Consider the following 18,355-nt stretch of genomic DNA (forward strand, 5'->3'; position numbering starts at 1 on the left):
ATAATAATAAAAAAAATTATAGGTGAAAAGTTAATTTTATCCGAATTTTTCTCTTATTTAATGTTCATAATCTGTATATATATAAAATGGAGTTTGTGTACGTACTTTATGGGTGCTGAACCTAGGAGACTGAAATTTTGCATGGGTGCCTCTTTTAGCGTTGTCAGATTAAGACGGGGGTACCGACTTTTGGAGGGGGCTTATTCTATATCCAAAACACAGAAACTGTTTTTAGGAGCTCAAGAAGACTAAATGGGGCGTTGATTTACAGATCAAAAAGTGACTCGCGTCTCTAAAAGCAACTATACGAATAAAGATTTTTTCTAAATTTATTCAAAATCAAAAAGTTATAGCAAAATAGAAATCAGGGAAAATAGCAATTTTCTTTTTTTCAGGTGCAAAAAAAAAAAAAATGAAATATTGCATTCGTAAATAAAATAAAGTTTGTTAAAAAATTCCTGTAAATTTGTCTGCATATAAATTTGATACATAAACATTTGATGTGTAACTGAAATATCTGTAATTTTCTGATTTTTTTTTCTTCAATTTTTGTCTCATTTTTTTTTTTTTTCCATCAATCCTCAATTTTTAAGAAAAAATGCTATAAAACGATGCATTTTGTACATAAAATTTTATTTTGAGTAGCTTCAATTTCCAGAACATTTTATTTAATAATTTTTGTAACATTTGCAAAAATGAAGCAGTTATCGAGGGTTACTTTTTCGAAAACATTATTCCCCACAACTTTTTTGTTTTTGCAAGTACGGAAAACATATTGGTAGGTTTTGTGTTTTTTTTAATGCCAATAAATGCTATTTACTAACTTTTTTCAAAATTAGAACCAAACAGTATTTTTTGCAATTTACTTCACGAATTTCGATTTTTCCATTTTTTGGACAAAAACAAAAGATGTGAGTTATTATGAATTGACGAAAAGACAAACTTTGGTTTAATAAATTTAGAATATCGGCCATTTTGGAGCCTGATCAACTAAGTTCTATAAAAATGAAAACCTTTTTCATTAATATTAAGAAAATAGAGAACAATTGGATGCCATTTGGCTTCCAGGAGTATTCCATAAAATTGAAGTTTTTATTTATTTATAAATACATTTGATGAAACTTCAACAAGATTGATTGAATCCCATTTAACGTAGAAAAAAATAATAACTTAGAGTTCCCAAAATGACATCTCCTTTAATTATGATACAATTTATGACGTCATCAAAATGTTAAATATAGATATATGTACAGTTTTCCTTTTCTTCTTTAATATGAGAAGGAGGCACAACGATATTCTCGAAGCTGTACAAGGCTTAAGATAAGGAAAAGATTCAAGTTCTTCTCCTTCTGCATTGCCGACTCGACTTCAAGAAGAAGTTGTAAGAAGTCTTCGAAAACGCAAGTCTCCTACAAGGAAGTCCTCCTCACTTCCTTAAAATGTCAAACCATCTCCTGGACTCGAGATAGATTCTTCCCACTTTGAGGCTACGGAAAATGTGCAATTGGATCATCCATATTCTCTCCAATCAGCTCAAGTAATTAAGGAGAAGCTCCAATGGCAAATGAATATGATTTCCGAGCTTGCAGACCGTTCTAAAAAAATATAGATACCTTGAGAAGCCATGTTGCATCAGAACCAACAATAAACTAGAATCATTTTACTACAAAAATCTTTGCTACTATTTATTTTTTGAAAATAAAAATATAATATACACATGATATTTAAGACCTTTGAATCATTGATTCTTAAAAAGAATATCAAAGGAACATTGAGTAAAACTTGGATCACTATCCACATTCGAATACCAGTTTCGAATGGTACTGAGACTAAGTAGGCATAAGGTCTTTCTTACATAACTATATCATCTCGTTTGAGATTCCTTACACATTGTCTGCACCTCTCTGGATTCTGGGTCGGAAAACGATGATATGAAATTGAATTGCCAGCAGCATACGTGTTTTTGCAACCAAATGCGACACAAGACAATGTCATCCTCGACTTGTATGCACCAATCATTTGCATTAACTTATTAATGAATAAATAAAGTCACTAAAGAGTGTTTAGTATAAATTGGTACTCAAGATGGCTGCCAACAGCAGAAGGGTAACTCATTCTTTTTCTCCGTTTTATTCTATAGGTTGTGCACCCAGTTATTATATAGGTCGTGGGTCTCCCCGGATAAATAAACAAACAAATAGTTATATAGACGGACAAACTTTGCTTTATTAATATAGATTTTGGATTTGATTGTTATATGTATTAAATTGAATAAATCGTCTTAGAATTCACCGTATTTAGCTATTCTCTAGCGCCGGAATGTATTTGCAAGTAGGGAGACCAAATTATGGAATGGTAACGTCATTACTCATTTTAAAGGGGTAAGGTTGTGAATGGAGTTTTTTGACATAATTTTTTTAATAAATGCCAAATTTGACAAATTACTTTTTTTAAGGAGAGACAAAAAACTTAAATTTTTATATTTAATTTTTGGGAAGAGACGGAGTTTGAAGGAATAACCTTTCTACTAAAATAAACGTTTCTTTTTTTTTTTTGCAATAACTGTAAAAATTTCCAAAATAGAGGGTGGCTAATGGTCCCTATAGTTCCAGTGCCATTTGAGAGTATGAAACCACTCTTTTTTAACCCTATATGGACGAGTGTCTTTTGAGAAGTATACAATAAAAATATCTTTTTTTCGGAGCAAGTGTATAGCAATAATATTGGATTCCATTACAATTCACACTTTGGTATTGTCTATATAAAAATCTATCAAATTTTATCAAGAATGGAGTTATTTTCACTTTATACTCTGATCTGTTTTTATTCCGCGTCAATTTTCAATACAATAATAATTTATTGTATTTATAGAAAAAACATTAATACAAAAATGTATATTACAAAGAAGTAATAGTAATAAGTTTATCGATGTAGATTGATTTGTTTAATATATATTAAATATAATAAGTTTTTTAAATTACTTTAACTAGACCTATTTAGAAAAATGATACAAAATGAAATAATATGTACTTTTCTTTTAAATTTTACCTGTAAAGGCACACTTCTGAAACTTCACGAAAAAGGATTAAATTTTATTTTGATGAAAAATTTGGTTTATCTAGGTTATTTTACGAAAAGTAACATTATCTATAATTTATTTTCTATGTTATGTCTTAATTTTGTCCTTATAGGATTAAAATAATTATATATATATATTTATTTTTCCCAATCAAATTCACGTCTAGCAACTTTCTGTAATACCAAAAGAAAAGAGAGAGAATATCAAAGTATTGAGTAACTACGTCTAAGTGTGCTCATTAAAAACGTAGAGTAACACTAAAGATTTATATGCGAGTTATATTCTATATTTACTAAGGTTTGTCTCTTCGTCGACGTTTTTCAATGATATACTATTTAACTGTATATACTGAATATTATACTGTCATACTGAAATTGAAAAATTGATTTTTAAAACTTTATTTGTTATGATAGATTTGCAGTACCAGAGGTGTTCGCAGTTGGAGGGGCTGTAGCCCCCCCAAAAAAAAAAAAGGATTTTTTCTTTTTACTAGAAAATTTAATATTTGATTTTAAAAAAAATCAAATTTTCAAAATTTAATTCGATTTTTCAATTTGTTTTCCCAAAAAATTTAAATTTTCAATTGTTTTTCAAAAAAATATATAATTTTTCAAATTTTTACCATAAAAAATTTTATTTTCTGTAAATACCTATGTATTTTTGAAATTTTTCGCCATACTTGAAAATTAATTTTTGAAATTTTTTGTGACTTTATAAAAATTATTTTTCCAAAAAAAAATAATTTTTTTAGAATAGCTATGAATTTAAAAAATTTTTATGAATAGCTGAGGATTTTTGAAAAAAAAAAATCTAAAAACTTTAATTTTTGGATTTTTTTTTAAACCCGACCCCCCCCTAAAAAAAAGAAGATGTTTATATATATTTATAATCGTGTGGACGTCCCTGAAGGCCTACTTAGTTGAAAAAGCTGGTTAATATTCATATTAATAAATATTGATGGTCAGGCATTCAAGTTTGGATCAGTGAAATAATTCCAGAAAAAATATTACTCTTATACGAAGTTAAGAATATAATCCCATTTTTTGATCACTTTGGAATGTAAATTGGTTACTTAAATAATTTCATATAGTCTTTTTGCTAAGACAGATTGGTGAATTATATTATTATTATTTTCAATTTCCTCAACGGTGGTATTGTTTAGCCCATTAGCTATATTGAATAGACAAATGCACTGAAATTCAAAAAAACATATTTGTATTTAACATTTGTGAGTTATTAACAAAAGTTGCACAAACTTTTCTTACTTTTATGTGAAGTAGTTTATGGAGTAAAGGATGTGTGTCGGAGAAAAATTAGGTCTAAAACAAATTTTTCACTTATCCAGAGTTGAATGTACAGGGTCGTCCAGAATTAGAGTTCAATCAAAAAAATTAGTAAAAGATCGTGGTTTGTATTGTAATTGGTACAGTTGAGCCCAAAAGTTGAGCCCTTTCATTATTTGCCATATCTACATCAGAAAACTTATTTTATAAAATATTTTTTTATGCTTCGAAAACAATTTTTGCTTGTTTCAAAAGTATTCATACACCTCCAAAAAGGTACAAATAAAAAAACATATTGTCTGTTTTTTTTATCATGGCGAAGGTTGGAAAAATCAAGAGACTTCTATAAAGTATTCAAGAGATCAATAAATTATTTGAACTCTCTTCTGAGGTATAAAACTGTGATGAGCCGATTTCTTACTTCAGTCTTATTCAACACTCAACATAACCAAGACCAAGGAGTACATTGAGGACATCCACCAGCAATTAGTCAATTGCCATAATCAAGGTGATTGTCTGAAGCATCATTACCAAATTCAAAAGAACTTGTCCTGTCAAGAATCTTCCTCTACATGGTAGGAAATCCAAGCTGAGTTCAACCCAAGTGGGAGAAGCAGTTTGAGGGGTTTTCCAAGAATCCAACTACAACTCTCAAAATTATCCAACTGGGGTTGGAAACAACATGAACTTTGGTTGGACGACCAACCGTGCAAAGGGTTTTGTACACGAATGGGTTCCCAGGCTTTTTTGCCGAGAAAAACCCCACTCCTCAAGAGTAGGTACATAAAGGTTAGGCTGAATTATGCCAAAGATAATTAACTCAACTTCTGGTGCACTATGCTGTGGTCAGATGAGACAATGGCGGAGTTGTTTGGCCACAACTTACATCGGCACATGCGCCAACAGAAGGGCTAAGCCTTCAACCCCAAAAGCATCATTCCAACAGTAAAACATGGCAGTGGAAGCATCATAATTTGGGCTTATTTTGCTGCCAATTGAAGTGGAAAAATTCACAAAATTGATGGTACCATGAAAAAGGAAGTCTATATCGAGGTTCTTGAAAATCATATGTATCAATCAGCAAAGATACTTAAGCTTGGAAGACATTGGTGGTTCAAGCAAGACAATGGCCCATAGCAAACCTCATAAAAAGTTCAAGAATTTCTCAATCGGTAAAAGGTTAGGATCATAGACTGGCCATCCCAAAATCCTGACCTTAACCCTATTGAGAATCTATGGGCTACATTGAAAAAAACAGTGTGGAAAGAACATCCTACAAATCTCGATGACCTTTGGAGATTCTATAAAGAAGAGTGGGCCAAAATTGATACCAGTGTTTCCCTCAATTTAATAAGGACTTATCCAGAGTGTTCTCAATATTTGAAGTAAGCCACAGTCTATGTCACAAAGTATCAAGTCATTTTGCTCTTTGGGTATGAATACTCATGGAACGCCATACAGATATTTTGTTAATTTACTCCAAAAAAGAAATAAATTATTATAATTTTTTTAGTTAAGAGTAGATTTTGATTTACTAAAGATATTTTGAATGAGTTTGAAGATCCACGATAAACATCTAATTATTTTTTCTTGGCATTTTTGTGAGAGTACAAATAGTTTTGGGCTCAACTATAAACTATTCCAAGGTTTAATATTGTCCTTATTCAAATTGATTCCCATTGTTTTGAACAATTTGGCGAAAACGCCTTGTCATTTACTTGCAGCTAGTACGTACAACGTCTTCAGGAATATTTTGCCAAAGCAGCTGCCATGTTGAGCCGGAAAATTACATTGTTCTCGTAGTCGATCGTACATTTCAAAGTCAAAGATCAGGTAAAGAGGGAGGGCAAAATATTTTTTCCCAAAAATTGTCTTTGTACTTCATTTGCAGTGTTCGTAGGGGTTCCATTGTGGTAGATGTAGCAATATTTCTGATTCTAGCAACAAGATATCGGCGTCTGCGGGATTATACAGTGGTAGACAAAACGTGGACTTAAGAGATGGATTTAGAAGTACATCAATAATTTTATATTTTCAATAATAGACAAAAAAAAAAAAAAATATTAACAAAATATGTAGACAAAGTTTTGACAAAACCTTTTTAACTCAATATGGCCACCTTCATTGTCAATCACAGCCTTTACACGTCTTTATGAAGGCCATGCAGGAATTAATGACAAATTGCCTCATGGTACCACCATGGGGGATTTCAGTGAGACCACATTGGGGTGTGAGGTCCTATTGGTTTCCCTCTTTAAAGTGCCTAGAACACTTAACAATGTCCGTTTTCTTCATTACATCAACTCCAGCATCTAGGAGATCTGAGATGCGCTGCCTTTTTGCGTATACCTCGCTCATGATGATAAAATGACTAAATGGTTAGTATAGTTTAGTTTATTTTAAAAGGACGACAGAAACAGAATATCAAAAATAAATAAAAATCACTCAATCTTTTCATAGTAATGAGCAAATAAACATTAATTAACACTACACGTTTTGCTGCTATATTATATATTTTTTTTTCTTTTGGTTTTCTTAATTTTTTGAAAAAAAATCAACATTTGCACGGCTGCGTAATTTGGTCGAAGAACCTTATTTGAGAAATCGATCGTTCAAAAAAAATTTAACCCATGTTTTCTAGCAAATTTTTTTATTTCAGAGCGATAATCTTTCTTACTCCAAAACAAAAAAATCCTTCATTTGAGGGGGGATACAGCCCCTCCAGGCCCCCTCTGCGGACGCTCCTGCTCAACATACCATACTCTTAGAGGTAGCAAGGTTAATAGAAATATTTCTATTAACCTTGAGAGGTAGGACATTTATGACGTCCGAAAAAAGGTACAATTTTGACCCCCCTATATCTCGCTCTGTCTGTTTCTCCAAAACACTTGATATCCCTCTTGGATTGGAGGGTTCAAAATTTTTAGACTCCCCCTCTGAATTTTTTTAATTTTCATAGTGTGCTTCCTTATTCATGTTAATACTTTTTCGAAATGGAATCTAGTGGGGAGGAGTAGGTAAGAGTACAATTGCTTAGTTAGATCGTAAAAAAACCCCTGTAAACCCTTCATCCTTGTATAGATTTTATGGCTCAGGGGCTCCCACTTAGGAAAGTGTGTTATATTGTAGATCCGTTATCAGGGGGTAGGCTGGAGGGGCTGTAGCGTCCCCAAAATGAATTTTTGTCTTAACACGAAAATATAATTGAATTAGAAGAAAAAAATATAATGGTAAAATTTTTTAAGGATCTCTTTTCTTTAAAAAAAAAGTCCTTTAATCAAATTTTTGGGCAAAACATAATTTTTTAAAAACTAAGGCCCCCCCAAGAAAAAAAAAACGAACAGCCGTATATTGCATTTGAAATAAAATATATTTGTTAACTTCCACCCCCCACCCCCCCCCACCACGTCATCTGGATGTAATAAATATATGACCCTTAATTTAATGGGACTCTAATCCAGGGCCACTCTTGAACATTTTTTTCAGTTCCCTCCTTATTTTCACGTGAAATGAATGCTTACTTCTTTTTGATATCGATACTTAAATTGTTAATATTTCTACATCCCTATCATGTATGTACATAGTGTATTCCGTATGTGTAACAACAAACTCGGTATTTTTATTTGTGCTAAGAAAAACAAAACAAAAAATAATTAAGTAAGTCAAAACAACCATAAACTTGAGCATGTAATTTATATAATATATAAACATATTATTGTATGATGTTGTAGTATATCAGATAAAGACTTGTTTAATATAATATAATTATCATTATAATAATGTGACATTATGAAAAACATGTAATATTGCTTAAAAAGTGGGAGAAGTGTCTACAGAGTACAATGATAAGTTGGGTTGAAAATAGGTATTCGTTACTCCCATCAAATATTATCATTAGTATATGAACTTATATCAGTGAAGGTATGAAGAACAAATTGGAAATGGGGGATATATATTTACTAGGTGATTTGCAGGAATGACGATCACAAAACAAATCAATTAATTCATTGTAAGTATTATAATAATGATAATAGAAATACTCTTTCTGTAACGTATTATTATAATTATATCATGTCTGTATATAAAATATATAATTAATGAAAATGAGAAAGAACATAAAGATAAACTAGTCAAAAAAATAGCTAAAACGTTTATAAAAATGACGATAGAAAATTAATAAAAGATGTTATGTATCGTTGTTGTGACTTTGAAGAGTAATTAGAGTATAATGATAATTAATAATTATTTATAATATGTATATATGGAATGTCTACAAAATAAGGGAATCACTCAAAATAATAATATATGTATTCAAAACTGTAGTTGTGATTAATTTATATTATAAAATGAAAAATATGAGAAAAAACAGAAGACATCATCTTGCATATCATTTTGTCTTAATTCTTCTCTAGCTTGTTTTTGTATAATATTTATAATAATATCTTGTATGCATGTATTATATAAGTATGTAGAACTATCATGTACTCTATATATGTACATGTTGAATAAATATCCATTTATCACAGAAAGCAAATCGATCTTCACAAACATAATAATATAATTAATATTGTCTGATCTCACACATGCACGTACGCACCAATAACTGCTTGCTAAGAGGATGAAGATGAGGAGGAGGGCAGCCGCTGAAGGCTTGCAGATAGATTGAGTCTCAGATGAGCTGTAGACGGAGACTCGACTCGATTGGGCGTAGTAGATGGCGTAGAGAGGGATGAGGATGAAGAAGATGAGGAACAGGAGAATGACATGGCTAAATTGTGAAGACTCAAGGACTTGGATAGCTTTGAGTTCATGAGAGACAAACGCGTGACCTAAACACAACATATAAGATAATAATTAGTCATTAGATATAATATTATTGCATTAATGTATTTGTTTTAATTGTTGTAGATATTAATGAATGATAATAATACATTATTTAAAAGGGACAGCATGCTGCAAATAATGAGAGGAAGGTGCAAGACAGTGATTCTCAAACTGGGCATTATAAATGGGTGTAATTATAAAATATATATATTGTACATATATTGTTAGAATGAGGCATAGATATGCTCAAATTACCGTTATAAAGGAGTAAGTCAAAAAGTTTGAGAAGCACTGCTTTAAAATATAACTATATTTATTTTTTATTAAAAAGAAAAGAACAAAAGAGAGGTACGTGGAAATGTCATGAGATATAATTCAGTGGTTCCCAACCGGAGCTCCGAGGAACCTTAGTACTCCGGAGTGCATCTTCAGGGGTTTCGCTAGCGATTACATAAATAAAATATTTGGTTGTAGTATACTTTATAATATGCTGCAAGATATTAAAAAATGCTATAGGGCTCTGCAATGATAAAAGGGTTGGGAATCACTGAGATAAGTAGATGAAAGGATTAGTAAAGACGTATTTACGAATCCTTGAATACACGTCATTATTAGGTAGAAAACATGTATCTATATGAAGCTATAACATATAATGAATAGGATAATTATAATGAAAGGAGGGAAATCTTGAAAAATCTGAATCAAGTACCTGACGAATAGGGACCTAGAGATAAGGAAATGTTTCAGAACAATTTCATTATATATATAAAATATGTGTGTATGATTTTGAAGATGTGTGTTAGATTGTGTGAGTGAGTGAGATTGTAAGAATGTGTCTATTTGGATTTATGTATTTTTCTAAAGAATTATTTTGGTAAGAAGAGTTTATACTCGACAATCGGTGTGCAGAGCGGTGTAGGAAGGTCGAAATTATTTGACTGGAAGAAGAAAAATTATTCATGATATTAGTAGTATTAATAGTACAAATTAAGAAACGTAGCAGCTGAAGCAGCATCAATAAGCATGGACAAATACATTATATATTAATATGTACATGATTTGAAGCAAGCTTCAAATCACTTAAATTATTGACTCATAACAATGTCCACACAAATTGCTAATTAAATGAATGTGTCTTTTACCTTACCAAATTGTGATTTATTATTTGTTACATTATTACTAATCAAATATAATATTGATTTTAGACATGGAGAGAGAGAGCGAATGAGTGAGCGATTTTTATTGATGTTAAGTTCAAATTAAAATTTATACGTCTACGAACACCTTATTTAATTACAAGGTTGGTCTATTAATTAATCCTATTATCTTATTTGGTTCTATTATGTATTTACAAGTAATATAACTCTGGAAATTTGAACTTAACTTTATAATGTGTTACATAATAAGTACTAACTAATAAATTAGTAATTGTCATAAAAAAGTTGAAAAAATATCTTTAATAATTTGCATCATTCTCAACACAAATCTTCTAAATTTTGCTACCTGTACTCAATGTTATTAAAGTATTTACTTTTTTCTATGATAATAATTTATTTGTATACCTACACGAATATATAGAAACTATTTATATTTTACATAATTCATTATATAGTTTTGAGAGATTGAATATGGATTATTTTTGTAATTAATTATGAATAATTAAAGGATACTCAAAAGCACTAGTAATTAATTGACTGACTTAACGGGAATGAATAGAGAACATTTATAAACTGCATTTAAAAAGAAAAATATTTAATTATCAAGTTCTAGATCATTACCATTGAAATTTGAAGAAATAAACTCAAGTCACACCCATGACGTTAATGACTTATTCATTTATCATCGGTAGAAACAAGTTTATTAATAAAATTGGTATACGCCACTTCTTTTTGTTTTAGACTTGAGCCTTAGTTTTATTAATGAAAATAATAAAATTATATGAGAGGACTTGGCAATATTTAATTTTGGGCACGACAATACAATAAATATGTACATAAAGGTGGGTCGATTTGAGGGAGTTTGATCAATTTATTCGAATTTTGAAAACGTTGTATCTGCATTAGTATAAAAATAATTGGGAATTGGTTTCAGAGGTCCCTCAATACAATCACTGCATTTCTTTTTATAAAAAGAATTCATTTTGTGAGGAAGACTAGTCCCATTTACTCTATCGTAAAAAATTAAAAAATGACCCACACTTATTTGTATCAGGATTAAATATTTATTAGGTATTGATAATAATACTTATATTATAAAAAATTGAAATATTATTGTTTCGGTCTTGATGCATAAAGAAGAAAATAACACAATACTTAAAAGAAAATACAACATTTGATTTGTGAGCCCTATAATGAAATGGTTCAATATGAACTTAAATTGAACAATTTCATAATTATAGGTTTAAAATACAAGTCAAGTTCCTCCAGGAATTCAATTTCTGACCATAATTGCTAATAATGTAATAAATATTTAAGAAATCTGCAAAATATATATACATATAGTTTCAACATTGTCCTGAAATTGACATAAAAATTTGTCTTTAATAGTTTTTCAAATTTCCCAATATTCTGATTTTCGAGCCACGTATATATCTATTAATCAATAAATTTCTCTTTTTACCTAATTTTTAAATCTTTTAATTCGATTAATGTAAATTTACTATTACAGCATAAATATATGGATTATTTATAATATGTTTATGAGAAAAATAAAACTACAACAATAAAGTTTACCACCATGATTTTTGCTGTACTTTATTAACTCTTTGCTTCGCTTTTCTCTCTATAGCAGGGCCCACCAACTTTTTCTTAGTCGCCCGCTGGACTTGTTCTAAAAATATGGTATTCTTTTGATTTTTAGATTTGTTTATACATATTTTTTGAGCTGGTAAATCTCAAGCCATTTGGGAATCTTAAAGTAGCCCTAAGCTTTTAAAAGGTTGGTGACCCCTTCTCTATGATATGTAAATGTATCATGTACCAACAAACATTCTATGTATATAATATTAAGATGAAATAGCATGTTATATGAAACAAAACACAAAGAGCAGCGAAAAACGAAGTGCATTTAATCAATTACCTGGTGTTTATGTACATTGTATAAGTATGTTTGGTACAAATTGCGACTTTGTACACGCAAGTTGCAACCAGAAAATGACTTGAAATTTTTAATTAAGGATTTAGATTACTTGGGATGAGGATCATGCAATAAGTGAATATTCCATGCATGATCCATATATGTATGGTATAATTTTTGACCTATTTTAATAAAAAAGTTACTAAAATATAAGTATTCAGTGGCACATTATAAGTTTCATATGCCCATGGTTATATTACTCATTTGTAAATACATAATAACCATGTAACTTTAATTAAGCAAAATGAAATGATTGTATCAATTAGTAGTTAGTAATTTGAATGATCAATCTTGTAATTAAATAGTGCATTTTAAGACGAATAAATTACAACTTATCCAATATGCTTATACAACTTGTAAAAATAGATTATGCAAGTTACAATTTCTATTTTTTCCTTAAGCTTGATTTAATATACCAAAAACCAAATGAAATGATGTCATCATTCCATTTGGGGAGTACTAGTATGGTAAATATGACCAATTCAAATTATAGGTCTAAATGAATTCCGATTGAGATCTCAAAATATTTTTGTCCATACTTATATGAGTTGGTTAAAAATTGGCAAAATCGAACTTGCAGCTTGGCTAGAGGTCCATGATTAATATTTTGCAATAATGTTTTCATTGTACTTTTTGTACAAATGTTAATTTTGAATTAAAACTTGCTGTTGTGAGTATTTTAAAGCAAACATTTTTGAAATCGGTTGACTTTGAGCTAAATTATGTCCCATTAAAGTTATAGGATCCTTCGAAAAGGGCCGCACTTTGAGGGAATCCCAATCGCAGCCATCATATTCCGACAATTCTAAAATTTCACTAATAGTGTTTCATTTTATTTCGATAAACGCCCTCACTAAAAAAATTTAAAATTGGTGATGACGACGCCATAAAATTGTGTATTGATCACATGGAATGCCGTTCATATGGAATTAATAATTGTCATCAAAATAGTTATGAATGATACTTTGGATATAATATCCATGGATTCTTCAATTATTGTATTGTCGTCCTCATCACATGTTCTACTCTTCAATTAAAATTACTCAATTCATTTTTGAGTTGCAGCTTGTACAATTTTTTTTAATACAAATTACAACTTTTACACGACATATATATATAACTTATAATTAATATCCTCAATTATTTAGACGCAATTACCTGAGCTCTTAAACTGGCAATTGTATCCTGCAATTCCCTCACTTTATCAGATTGTCTAATGGAGGAAGCCAAGTTTCCTTCAGTGAGGATCTCTTGATTCTATAATAAAGAAAGAGAATGTATTATTATTAAATTTTGTAGAAACACATAAAAGAGGTAATTTAATTAATCGGGCGTGTGTGTTTTTTGACTAAATATTTTAGCAAATATTTGCAATTATATATGAATACAGCAACAAGCGAGCAGCAATAGGAGTACACTAAGTATTAGGTAAATATCATTTTCATATGTCTATTTATACATACCAAGAAACTCATTATATAAATTAAAAACTTTATTTGTAACGGATGACACTTTACTACAAATGTCTAGACACATATTATCTGAACGTCAAATCCTATTTTACAAAATGATATTTATGTACAATGTACATTAATACATACTGAAAACTTGACGATTCATAATTAAAAAGAACGAATAAATTAAGTCAACACCAGGGAAATTTAAGGGTCTCTCAGTTTCAATTCAATTACTTACACACACCCTATAAATAAATAAGTAAATATATGCATGAATACAGTCGGCAATAGTTATAAGTATTATATATTTGATATGAATGAAGGTATGGTATCATTCTAAATTACCTTATACTCTAAACTAGATATCTTTTGTGTCAATTCAGCAACACACTGAGTATTCTCTGCATCTCGAATACGAGCCAACATGATTTCCTCCTTCATACAAGTCTCAAGATCTGTATACTTCCTATGAGATTCTTTTAATTGGACCCTTAGTTCGGACTCGAATCCATTTTTCTTGTCAACATCATCTTGAAGGGATGTAACCTCATCTCCTTGCCGTTTTAATTGATTCGCAATCACTTGATTCTAAAAAAAGAAAGAAGAATAGGACATATGTAAATATTATAGTTATGTGGAGATACAAATATATAAATATCAAAGATTTTCACACCTGAGTCTCTAATGTCATCACTTGAAGTTCAAGAGTTTTAATTTGAGCCTGTCCCTCAACTTCAACGAGTCTAGAAGTCATGAGTTCCTCTTCCAAACGAGTTGCCTCGGATTTTGCGTTGACCACTCCGACAGGATCCAAAAGAGTTCCTAATAGTTTCTTGGGTGTTGATGGCATGGTAATGGATGAGGTTGTGTTTGAAGACACAACGTCTCCATTGCTGTTTATGTTAAAGCCGGAACGGAAGGAGGAAGAGTCAGGATCATTCGCTTTCTCATCAGCACGACGTTTGAGGTGTTTGGTCCAGAGGCCCTGAAGCTCAGTTACACTTATTCTCAAGTCTTTTAAGGCTAGCTGTGCCTCTGCTTCACGAAGTTTGGATGCTGCTAATTCTTCTTGAAGGCTTGCCACTTCATTTTCTGGTATAATCTCACGGAGCTTCTTCTTTTCCTCCTCTACCTCCTGCAATTTCTCAGATAAATTCTTAATGGACTCCTCGTTCTCTGCTTCTCTCAAACGAACTTTAATAAGCTCATCTTGCAAGCAAGAAATCATTTCCTCCTTTTGTTTGATTATCTCAGACTTGAGAAATACCTCTTCTTCCATTGAGCTTGGCTTTGAAGAAGACTCAACTATTTCTGAAAGCGTAGTGATTTGATCTTTTGCTTCTTCAAGCTTTGCGTTTGTATCAATATCATGTTGTTTAATGGCAGCAAGTTCCCTTTTTATGGCAAAAGTATGTTCTTCCACTTCAGCTCGAGTAACTTGTCCCTGAATAAGACGATCAGCTAATTCAGAGGACTCGGTTTCTAACAAGTCTACTCTTTGACGAAGTAAACGGTTTTCTGTTCGAAGGCGCTATAATGAAACCAAGGAAAAGAGAGTTAAATTAGGATATATTTTATATATATGCTATCATAAAACTTAAAATTAATCATACTTTGAGTTCAATCTCATCCTCTTTCTCTTTGGTCTTCATGGTTGTATATTCCTTTTCCATTTTTTTCATTTTTTTCTGATTGATTTTAAGACTGAAGGCTAAGTCAAAGACGTTGTTTGGCTCCGCGTCAAACTTGGCTGGCATATCTTTTTGGAAATACTGTAAGAGATCCATATACATTATTTGCCCAAAAATTAATAAAAAAGAGACTTACCCTTATGACTCCCTCCATGTCCTCAACTAATAGATCGTGTCTCCCAAGAATTATGAGCGCTAATGCAAGACGAAAAATGACCTCAGTTCCTTCAGAAAGGAAGCAATCCATGACGCGACAGGATAGATTAATGGGTAGTGACGTTGTAAAGAGTGTCAGGAACCAGGAGGAGGCATAAAGATTAGTATGAACGGACTGGGATTGAAAGTGTGCATATACATCAGGGACGTGTTCCTGGAGTAACATGTCTAGTTGATACATACAAAGCCCCAACTCTGCCATGGAGGGCTTGAACATTTCACGCATTCGATATTCTTGCATGATTTTGACAAGAACGGCAAAGGACTCTTCCTCTGGCATTTGCATAAGAAGAAGCCCAACTATGAAAGCAGATCCTTGGCAGTATCCAACCTCGCGATCATGTATGGAATACGCTTTCATAACGTTAAAGAGAGCCTCTTGGCCAATTCCATCTTTTTTCTTGAAGAATTCATGCTCTGGATAGGTACGAGCCATGTCACGGCGAATGACTTTTTCACATGCAGACTGAGTCTTCATATAGTCGGCATATTTCTTTTTATTATCTTTGGACTCATGTGCTCCGCAGAGAAGTTGCCAGGCAATACCACGGAAGTGATGAGGTATTCCTTTACGAACGAGCTCCTAATGAATGAATTAAAGAAAAACAAGGATTCAGTGACTGATAATTATTAATATGTACATATTAATTGAATTCACTTTTTCATCGCACATAATTAATTTTATGTATGTATATAATGTGTACTTTAAATTATCAAGGGTCTATCTATCTAAGTATGTATTTATTTAAACTTTATTGGGAATTTAACGTTTATACAAGTATGTATTATGCTATTTGATATATAATATATACATTATGACAGTGTTTCTCAAGCAGTGCGCCTCGGTGCAAAAGCGTACAATGGAAAATTACCATGTGTTCAGTAAAATGTGTCTTACATCGCAACCACATTGAAACCGGACAAAGGTCCAAAATCAGCTATGGAATTATTATTTCTTTATAATTGATGAGAATTGTTCATATCTTGTTAATAAGAGCTAATTTTAAATCACCCAGTCAATTGTTCAGAACACTGATTAGGGCGAAAGTAGCAGAAAACTGCTGACAACAAAATACAGTGTTAATTTTCCCATAATTTCATTGCTTAGGGGAAGGAAGATCAAAATTTTTATTCCAGGGCTGGTTTTAGGGAAAAGCATTTACCCTTGTCCCACTCTTAGTTAGGGGTCTACACTTGATATATATATATATATATCCAGTGAAAAAAAGGATTTACTTTTGATTGAAAAGAAATCCATAAAAATAATTGAAGGAATTCACCTTTCCCAAAGAAAAGGTCATTTAAAAAAGAAAAGGAAATATTATTTTATAAGAAAAAAGGGCCCGCATTATATTTTCTAGAAAAATAAGTGTAATATTATTTTTTAAAGATTATAAACTAAAAAAATAAAATATATATATACAGGAAAGAAAGGAAAAGGCCCCCACATTTGGCCCAGGCTCCGTTCACGTTAAAACCAGCCCTGGGTCGGTCTCATGGGTATGGTTATATACATAATCAATATATTTTGGTATAAAAAAGTATGAGAAGCACTATAATTATACAAGTAGTATGGGGGGGGGGGTACTTGAATACTTTGAAGCAAGTGTGAGATAACTTCATTTTTATGTATATAAGTAGGTTCCTAGTGGGTCAAGAGACTTAAAGAACTAGTGAAGGAGATTTCCTAATTATTATTTTAAACACTTTAATCCCCTTTCAATGATGATGATACTAATTCAAGTAATCAGTTAATATGAACAAAATTTTCTGATTAATCCATTGGAAGCGCCACAAATTGTAAATTAAAGTAGCAAAAATTCATCGTAACGATGAAAGAATAAGGAGTTAATGGATTTAATTAGAAATGAGAGACAATATTAGTATTGTATCGTCCTTCTTCCCTCTTTCAACCTTTTTTTTATCAGCCCGATGTTTTTTACAATTCAATGCTTCTATGGATCAATTAGGCGGTCTTTCAGACCAAGCTATCTTTTTGTTTTTAAATTCTTAGCTAGGATTGAATAATATAATGAATATATATTTAGAATGTATAATAATAAGTTCTAGGTACACAACTAACTACTTCAAACTTCAGGTAACTTGTCTCTTGAAAGAGGTTATGATGGAACTTCCAGACTGAAATGATGTAATTAGTAACTACGTCATTTCAGCTGTTGTAGTTACTAAAAAAAGACCAATAAGGACCGGTCCTAGAACGGACAAATTTTATTAGGTCCGAACTGAAAGGTTTGTAGTCTTTTTAGACTGATCCAATACAAGATACCTGAAGTTAGAAGTAGGAGGTGTGTGTCTAGAACTTATTATACTATGTTCTATATTAATCAATCCTAGATAGGAATGAAAAAAGAATAAAAATATAGCTAGGACTGAAGGGCCGACTAATCGGTCTTTAAGTCAGTTGAAGGGTAAAAAAGATCGGACCTTAAAAAAAAGATTGAAAGGGGGATTAGTAAATCAGTCCTAGGACCAATCTAACACCCCACAGGGCACTTCTCTTTGTGGGTTGTAGGGTTACTTTTTGACAAAATGTTCAATCGCACAATACTATCTCTGCACCATGCTAGTTTGCTCATTCATTACGCTATTCAACAAATTTTTGCACTTGAATTAAGATTTTGTACTCTACTGAGAGCAACATATCATTAC

The 18,355-nt window shown here is 31.2% G+C and overlaps 1 protein-coding gene and 1 long non-coding RNA gene across 9 annotated transcripts in view; one reads left to right on the plus strand and one right to left on the minus strand.

Moving 5' to 3' along the window:
- The first annotated feature begins 1,280 nt into the window (after positions 1 to 1,280).
- Positions 1,281 to 6,738, plus strand: LOC121131764 (uncharacterized). 2 transcript variants are annotated; one of them, XR_005869156.2, is made up of 3 exons: positions 1,281 to 2,381; positions 6,087 to 6,195; positions 6,254 to 6,738. It is a non-coding gene; the product is annotated as an uncharacterized lncRNA (long non-coding RNA). The 2 variants fall into 2 exon arrangements; XR_011784284.1 differs by having other exon boundaries at positions 1,287 to 6,195.
- Positions 6,739 to 7,959: 1,221 nt separating this feature from the next.
- The window catches only part of Evi5 (ecotropic viral integration site 5), a 32,510-nt gene continuing 22,114 nt past the window's right edge, over positions 7,960 to 18,355 (minus strand). For 5 of the 7 annotated variants that reach the window (XM_040727136.2, XM_040727138.2, XM_071894024.1 and 2 more), the window contains 6 exons: positions 15,606 to 16,268; positions 15,392 to 15,550; positions 14,452 to 15,309; positions 14,124 to 14,366; positions 13,480 to 13,578; positions 7,960 to 9,191 (listed from right to left, as the gene is read on the minus strand). In XM_040727136.2, the coding sequence (XP_040583070.1) occupies positions 8,973 to 9,191; positions 13,480 to 13,578; positions 14,124 to 14,366; positions 14,452 to 15,309; positions 15,392 to 15,550; positions 15,606 to 16,268 (2,241 nt within the window). In that variant the 3' untranslated portion in view covers positions 7,960 to 8,972. Of the gene's footprint in view, positions 9,192 to 9,895; positions 10,125 to 13,479; positions 13,579 to 14,123; positions 14,367 to 14,451; positions 15,310 to 15,391; positions 15,551 to 15,605; positions 16,269 to 18,355 lie in introns of all 7 variants that reach the window. The other 2 variants (XR_011784286.1, XR_011784285.1) reach the window with 1 other exon arrangement.

The sequence above is a fragment of the Lepeophtheirus salmonis genome, chromosome 1 (assembly GCF_016086655.4).
Source record: "Lepeophtheirus salmonis chromosome 1, UVic_Lsal_1.4, whole genome shotgun sequence".
NCBI lineage: Eukaryota > Metazoa > Arthropoda > Copepoda > Siphonostomatoida > Caligidae > Lepeophtheirus > Lepeophtheirus salmonis.